At 37.4% G+C, this 8,510-nt stretch overlaps 1 protein-coding gene across 4 annotated transcripts in view; it reads left to right on the forward strand.

Moving 5' to 3' along the window:
* RALB (v-ral simian leukemia viral oncogene homolog B) overlaps positions 1–8,510 on the forward strand; it is a 55,325-nt gene that overhangs the window by 39,530 nt on the left and 7,285 nt on the right. For all 4 annotated transcript variants that reach the window (XM_012724799.1, XM_012724806.1, XM_004674724.2 and 1 more), the window contains exon 3: positions 6,768–6,976. In XM_012724799.1, the coding sequence (XP_012580253.1) occupies positions 6,768–6,976 (209 nt within the window). The remainder of the gene's footprint in view (positions 1–6,767; positions 6,977–8,510) is intronic.

The raw sequence follows: 8,510 nt of genomic DNA on the forward strand, positions 1-8,510 counted from the left end.
AATAAAAAAATAAAAAGATGTGATACATATACACAATGGAATATTACTCAGCGACCAAAAAAATAAACACATGCCTTTTGCAGCAACATGGATGGAGCTGGAAGAGATCATGTTTAGTGAAATAAGTCAGAAAACGGAAAAATACCAGATGGTTTCACTCATAACGGACCAGGGAAGAAAATAATAATAATAACGAACAGCTATATACCAGAGACATTTTATGTGGGGTGGAGTGGGGAATGGGGTCAAAAACAGCTGGGGAAGGGAAATGCACTGGACTATGGTGATGGCACATGGATAATTAGGTGATGGGAAGCCCAAGGGGATTACAACTGAGATGGAAAAATGCACAAAATGATATAGAAATAAGCTATCATATTATTAGGAAAAAAAGATAAACACTAAAAAAAAAATTGTGGTAGGAAGACATCAAAATCACATTTAGTTAAGATCATTATCTCTTTCACTAATCTTTCCTTTTCCTCAGCCTCCTTGGATGCTGAGTGGTATTGGGATGGCCATGGCATTTGGGGATCTAGCCCAGGGAAGTTGTATTGAGGAGGCAGCTAGTTGGGGGTAGGTGGCCTATATTTGTGTGGTTTGGAGTCACTGTGGTGTGGAGTCAAGTTATTACTAGCTGTCCCATGTAGGAGTGGCCCCCAGCAATAGCCCTGCTGCCCACTGTGACTCATCTGGCACTGGGATGTGAGTGCAGGGCAGGGGTGTGTCCTGGTGCGAATGTGTCCTGGTGCGAATGTGTCCTGTGGCACCTGGCACGGAAAGTGTGTGGGTGGTGGAGGAGAGACATCTGGTGCCAAAAACTAGTCTGGAAAGTTCTTCCAGATCTTGGAGCTTCTTAGAGGGAAGTTTGATAGAGGTTTTCCAAATTTGACAGTAATCCTTCAGCTATCACTACTGATAATGTCTTATAGTCACAAAGCTGAAAAATCATCTTCTTTGTCTATAAGAGAAAAATTTGCACCATTTGTGCTAGTGGAAAGTCTATTCTCTGTAGGGACTATTTCGAAATCCTTTCCTATGTAACAACATAATAATAAAAAAAAAACATAGCAGACAAAAAAGCATTCTAGAGATAATGTCACATTTTTGGACTTCGTGATGTCAGTGGTGTTTGTAGGAGTTTTCAATTGCTGTAGGACAAATTACCACAATTTAACAGCTTAAAGGAACACATTTGTTATCTGCAGTTTCCAGGGGTTAGGAGTATGCTCAGATTGGCTGGATGCCTCATGTAGGGTCCCACTAGACTACATCAGGAGGTGACCTAGGGCTTTGAGCTCAGCTGAGGCTGCATCCTCTTCTGAACTAATAGGTGCTGGCAGGGTTGAGCTTCTTACAGAGGTGGGACAGAGGCCTTCGGCACCTAGAGTCAGCTCATGCCACATGGCTTGCTTCTTCAAGGCCAGCAGGAAAGCCTCTCCTGTGAGGGACTGAATCACAGAGAACTCACACCACCATATTCAATGGATAGATAAGAAGCCCTTGCAGGTCCTCTTCCCTCAAGGGGCGGGGAGTCAGAGTGTGTTGCCCCGAGGGTCACCAGAGGGCATATGCCACAGCCTTTGTCCATTTAAAGAAATTATATTGGATTATTATTTCCCACACTAGAGGTTCACTTACATATCCAGTGTGATGCATGTGATTTTGTATTCTTCCCTTAGAAGGGGGCCAAGAAGTAAGTAAGCTTCACCTAGACCTTGAGCCTCTTCTGGATTGTATCCCCTGTAGATCTTACAGTGAAGGAGCTTTTGTTTTAAGGCTTGCTTTTCTTTTATATTTTCGTAGGGACCAGAGTGGGGAAAGAGCACTTAATTTACCCAATACATTTTGCATAAAGAATAGAAGCAAGTTTTAGGGTTTGCTCTGAAAAATCTGTTGACCTTTGCTTACTAAAATGTTGTCAGTATTCTATCACAGAAGCTGGGGAAGAAGAGAGGAGAGGAGTTGAGATAAAGCAGATAGTATTAGAGAAGTAGTTTGTTAATGGAGATCAGGGAAGGGGATTTTCTCTCCCTAGGGAAAAAATGGCAAATGTCAAGAGATATTTTGGGTTGGCACAACTCTGGGGGAGGGTACCATTAACATCTGAGGGATGGAAACCAGGGATCCTCCAGCATAGGAGAGGGTGAGGAGAAAGAATTAGCCAGTCTGAAGTGGTAATATTGTTGCTGTTGACAAGAGCTGAGAGAGCTGTGGCTGATTTGAGGAACAAAGATTCCTCTGTAGTGTAGGTGGTTGAGATGCAAATCCAAGGTCAAGTTTTGTTTTTACTTGATACAGTGGAGACACCAAGGAGGCCAAGAGGATCTAGTCTTCATTGCCACTTTTATTATAGATGTTTCTGTGCATGTTGATGGCGAGAGGGAGTAGAAAAAGGAATCAAAAGTTTTTCCTTCTTGGTTTCATCAGAGGAACAAGGCAAAGTCATGCTTGACCTTAGTCTGTTTTACTTAGGGCATACATTTAAGGACTAGAAAGGCTGTTATAGAAGAAATGATAAACTCAGAAGAAAAGAATAGGGTGAGGTTGTTTGTCTTGTGGGAGCCCTTGATTTCTCTAAACAATGCTGTTTACTCTAGAGCCTTCTGGGATGATGAAAATATTCTATCTATAGGGTCCCATACTGTGACTGCTGAGCACTGGGAATGTGGCTAGTGGTGCCCATATTGGAAAGTATAGTTGTAAAATTGTAATTATTGTAGTTTTGGAGCTTGAAGAGGCCTTAGAAGTGATTTTTCAAAACTAGCTGATCGTAGAATTGTCTGGGAGATTAAAAAAAAACAATAATTTGTGAATTAGATTGGGAAACTTTCTTACTACGAAGCTGTGCTGGCTGGCGATTCTGATGTAGGGCCAGATGGGATAACATTTTGGCAGCAACCACATCAGTGTCTGGCAGATACAGTGTAGATGTCCCTCAGTCAGAAGGTGGCTGTGTGAAGTTGGCCTTAGGTTTGTGTGTGTCGAGTATCTGAAATGGGATCACACACAGCCCTGTAAGGCTGCTGGTTTGGTTCATTGTTAATGGAAAGCAAGACTTCAGGGATTTCCTACTTCCAGAAAAACGTAAATTTCAAACTTATAATCTAACCTTCTAATAATAAACACACTTTCTGCTAGCACAGATGTATGCAGTGATATCAGGACATTGTGACTTTAGTGTCCAAGTTGTCAGAGTGACTCTTGCTAGTTTTACCCTTGACAACTAAAGGAAGCAACTGAGATACTTTGTGATGGTGTTTAGAGATTTATTTTGGGTGATTTTTTTTTTTTTCCCAAGCACACATTTGTCTCTTTGGAAAGAGTTAATTAAAAGAGGAATACTGTTGTCAAGCACAGGAAAGTTTTCACATTTTCTCCATTTTAAGGTAATTATGAGTGTGAATTTAAGAGAACCTAATTGTATTTTTATTTTTAGATTTAAAACTATTTGAACTAGTTGCTCTTAATTGACAAAAAAAAAAAAGGCTCTTTTTAAAGTTCCTCAAAGGGCCCATAAAGTCATACTGGTATTTTCAATTCAATTTTTAAATTAAAAGCAATTTAAATGATAACTTTATTAAGCTGTAATTCACATACCATAAAATTCATCTCTTTAAAGTGTATAATTCAGTGATTTTTAATGTATTCACATGGATGTGCAACCATCACATTAGACAACTTTAGAACATTTTCATCACTCCTACGAAGAATGCCTATATTTATAGTCATTCCTCATTACTACTTACATTTCTTTCTCTCACTCTCCTCAATATTCCTCCCTCACCACGCCCCTAGCCATTACTTTCTGTCTTTATGGATTTGCCTATTTGGGACTCTGCATAGTAATAGAATCACATTATATATTATGCTATGTCCAGCTTCTTCAGTTAGCATAATGCTTTAGAAGTTTATCCATCTTGTAGCATGTATTAGTAACTTCATTCCTTTTCTGAGAGATATAATTCACATATCTTAAAATTTATCCTTTTACAATTTCATTTTTTAGTATTTGGCAATGTTTTACAACAATCACCATTTTTGATCCCTGAACATTTTCATCATCTAAGAGGAAATTTATACCCATAACTATAGTTATACCCATATCACATCTACTTTCTGTTTCCATAACTTATCAAGGTTCATCCATATTGTAGATTAATACTTGATTCCTTTTTTATGATTGAATAATATTCCATTACCTGGCTTTGCCACATTTTGTTTATCCTTTTATCAGTTGATGGACATTTGGATTATTTCTATTTTTTAGCTGTCATGAATAAGATTTTTGTTATGGACATTCATAACATGAGTTTTTGTGTAAACTCATGTCTTAAATTCTCTTGGGTTTATATCTAGATGTAAAATTGGCTGTGTCAAATGGTAACTCTAGCTTTTGGGGAACTTCAAAACTGTTCTCTATAGCTGTGTCATTTCACAATCTTACCAGCACTGGGTGATGTTCCAATTTCTCCCCATCTTCACCAACACTTGTTATTGTCCATGTTTTTGATTATAGCATTCTAGTGGGTGTGACTTGCATTTTCATTTGATTTGAACTTCCTTAATGACTAGTACTGGTGAGCATCTTTTCATGTGCTTATTGGCAATCTGTTTGTCTTCTATGGTGAAAATGTCTATTCAGACCCCTTGCCTATTTTCCAATTGGGTTATTTGTATTGTTGAACATACAAAGGATGTATGATCTTTATATGTTCTAAATATAAATCCCTTAGTAAAAATATGATTTACAAATATTTTCTCCCATTCTGTGGGTTGTACTTTCACTTTCTTGATAGTGAGTGTCTTTGAAGCATGAAAGTTTAAAATTTTGAGGAAAACCAATTTATCTACCTTTGTTAGTTTGGACTTTCAGTGTAGGAACACATTGCCAAGAGCCCTCCCTCGTGGCGTAGCAGGTTAAAGCGCAGCACTAAGAAGCTAAAGCCACTTCAGCATAAATTCCATCCCGGGCCCCAGAGCTGACCCACATAGCACTGCAGACCTCTTCTGACCCACCCACTGCTCCCCTTAGCAGTGTACTTTGACAGTTGGCCTGTTCTGCTCCCCACTTTGTCTCTGGTGAATCCTCTCACTGCCCCTGCACTTCTGGCCTGTAACCTCAGTTCTGTATGAATAAATAAATAAATCTTAAAAACGAAACAAAAACAAAAACACATCGCCAAATCCAAAGTCAAGAAGATTTACATCTATGGTTTTTTTTCCGAGTTTTTATTTTTAACTTACATTTGGGACTTTGATTCATTTTGAGTTAATATTTGCATGTGATGTGAAGTAGGGATCTAATTTTTATTCTTTTGCAGTTATTCCAATATCAACTTAATTCTAATAGTACATTATTATCACCAATTTATATTTTTTCTGAGTTTTTGACTAGTAGCATCAAGATAATTGCTTATTTGACATATGATACAATATAAGGAAAATGGTTTTAAAATAGTAATATCATTATTCTAAATAATATAATCACCAAGGGGAGTTTAGCATTTCTTTAGAAATTTAGTCTTAGTGGAATGCATTCTAAATATTCTGTTCTAAAGTTTCTTAATTCTTTCTCTGTCTGGCTACATTACCAATTTAATGTTTATTTAAATTCATTTGCTTCTGCTTTTCTGTTTTAACAGCTTGTAAATTTGTATTTTATTTTGTATCCTTCCAGAATGTCTTTTTTGGCAACTATAGACTAACATACATATATAAACACACACAAATATCAAGAGAGCTAGATTTAAAAAAAAATCTATCATTTTTACTATCCCTGCTTTCCCTGAGAAAAAAATTAAACTTAAATTCTGTTTACATTTACATATTGGACATAGTTATCTTCTCTTTTTATAGCTGCATAATATTCCTTCTTGTGGATACTGATTGCTGGGTATTTGGATGTTTTTCTAATCTTTTGCCATTACATGTAGTACCTTATAAGTAGGTGTTTTGTGTATTAGATTTCTAGAAGTCCCTCTGATTGGGACAGAGCATCAGTGCTTTTCTCGTTCTGTTAGATGTTGCTGTTACTTGTCTCCATAAAGATCATACTGTTCTCTACTAGCAATGTACTAGAGTGCTTTTTGTGATATGGCTTCACTTTTTCCCTGTTTGTCATTTGTCTTTGTGTATAGTGTGTTGTGCCATACAGAAGTTTAAAAAACATTATGTAATTTATCAATTTTTTCTTACATGGCTTCTGGATTTTGAGTCATAGTTAAAAAGGCCTTCCCTACTTCAAGGTAATAAAAGGATTTCACCCACATTTTCTTCTAGTCCTTGAGGGTACTTTTTTACATTTAATCTTTGACCCATTTGGAGTTTATCTTACTGTATAGTTCTGTAAGCTTTTTGGTACTTCTTGCCAAATTACTTTTTAGATATGTTTCATACTTCTGCTGATATGAATGGAAGCTCATGTTTCTTACCCTTACCAGTGTTTGTATTGGAATTTTATACTGGCAATAATGTTGCCAAATATTCTGCTCTGTGCTTGATCTCCTGATCTGTAAGGTGGAAATATCTGCTCTTACTGCTTAAAAACAGAACAAGAAATCATAGAACTGAGAACAACCATGAAAAGAAGTGTTACATAAGGAGTTATTTTTATTTAATAGTGCCTAACATAAATGTGCTAATTCTAAGCCCTAAATAAATAGTTAATTGATTCTAGACAAAGTACTTGTATATTCAAGTTTACTTTTTGGCATCTTTATTCCCTTTATAACTTGGTTAATTACTGTTAATGTGTATCTTCTCAGTTTGTAGAAGACTATGAACCTACCAAAGCTGACAGTTATAGAAAGAAAGTGGTTCTCGATGGAGAAGAAGTCCAGATAGATATTCTGGACACAGCTGGGCAAGAGGACTATGCAGCCATCCGAGACAACTACTTTCGGAGCGGGGAAGGTTTTCTGCTTGTGTTTTCAATCACAGAACATGAATCGTTTACAGCAACTGCGGAATTCAGGTCTGTTTGAAATGAAATCGCCTGTAGCTGGGTTTTTGCTTTCCTTTCCTGTTTCATAAGCTTGGATGGAGTTTGGGAATGAGTGTTGTAGTAGAGGGTTGAATTGTTATTAGAAAGAATTCTGTCTAAAGAATTTCCTGGGGTCTTTCGAGTCTCGGCCCACCAAAGTCCACTATTTGTCATAATCTCTTTGTTTTGTAATTTCTGAATATAAATTATCTTAATCTGTTGGCCCTAAAGAGAATGAAGCCATTCCATATATACTTGAGAACTTGTAACTTAGCTTTTAGATAAACCCTGAGAGATGGTGACTGGTTAGATATCCTATCTTTTTAATAACTTGATTGGAGAAGTAACAATTTTGACCTATTTTGAGTCTTATGAAATGTTGTCAGGAGAGTAAAGGATGTGAGCCAGAGTGACCAGTGACTGCTGTAAGGGCTTTACATATAATTGGCTGCAAAGAACTCAGCTTTAGAATCACACAGACCTGGGTCTGAATCCCTGCCCTGCCACTTAGCAACCAGTTTAGTGACCCTGTAGCACTGGAAGTTCTGTTCCTTTATCTGCAAATAACTTGTTAGTTGATGAGATGAAATGGTGCGTCTTCTCCACATGGACAGGACCTCCTTGTGCTGTGTTCTCCAGGCCCTCTCTCAGGCATGAGGTGCTTCCAAGTAGAATAGTCTCTGCTGTCATTCACTTGAAAATGTAGTAGCTTATGTTCATTTTGTTACAAAGAAGGAGCCTTTATGGAAATTTTAATGGTGAGGATGTATTTCTCGTTTCTTCGTGCCCTTCCCACTTCTCTTACACAACTTTTTATTTATTTATTTTTTTCAAGTATTGTCCCTATAAACATATCCATCCAGGTGACTTTTTATTTTAGGAACCAGGTCTAGAATCTTAACAGAGAAATAAAAAAAAAAAAAAAAAAAGGGAGGAGGAAGCCATATTTCCCCTCATTCTTTAGCAAGTTATGGCTAGAAATTTAATGTGATCAACCAGAAGTGAAAATGAGGAAGCAAAATATTCCCCCAAGATTTGGAATGAAACATCAGTGAGTCAGGGAGGCTTCAAGAAGAGGTCTCAGGTAAACCAGCAGAATGAGCGGAAGTATCAGATAGGGCCTTAGTTATGCTTTGTAGTTTCAAGTCTTCCGAGGTTGAATTTCTCAGTTCTCCTGGACTATCGTGTGTATATGGTAGTAACCAGTTCAATGAGTCGGACATCTTACTACATTTTGCCTACATCACAAACATCCGGGGTGCTTGTAGCTAATGCACATTTCTGAGCAGGTACACATACATACAAAATTTTTAGAATTTTCTGACACAAAGGTTTTTCTTTCTGTGGGTATAGTCCATGTATTCACAATCATGTTTACATAATGCTGTTTTTATGTAGCCTTGAGGATAAAACAGGACCAATGTATATACTACCTTATTTCCATCTTAGCTTTTTGATTCCTGTTGCCCATGACTGACCTAGACTGGTAATGCTGGGCAGTAGAGAGTCATTTCCAGACAACAGG

This window comes from Condylura cristata, unplaced genomic scaffold, assembly GCF_000260355.1.
Source record: "Condylura cristata isolate star-nosed mole 26May11 unplaced genomic scaffold, ConCri1.0 scaffold00002, whole genome shotgun sequence".
Taxonomy (NCBI): Eukaryota; Metazoa; Chordata; class Mammalia; order Eulipotyphla; family Talpidae; genus Condylura; species Condylura cristata.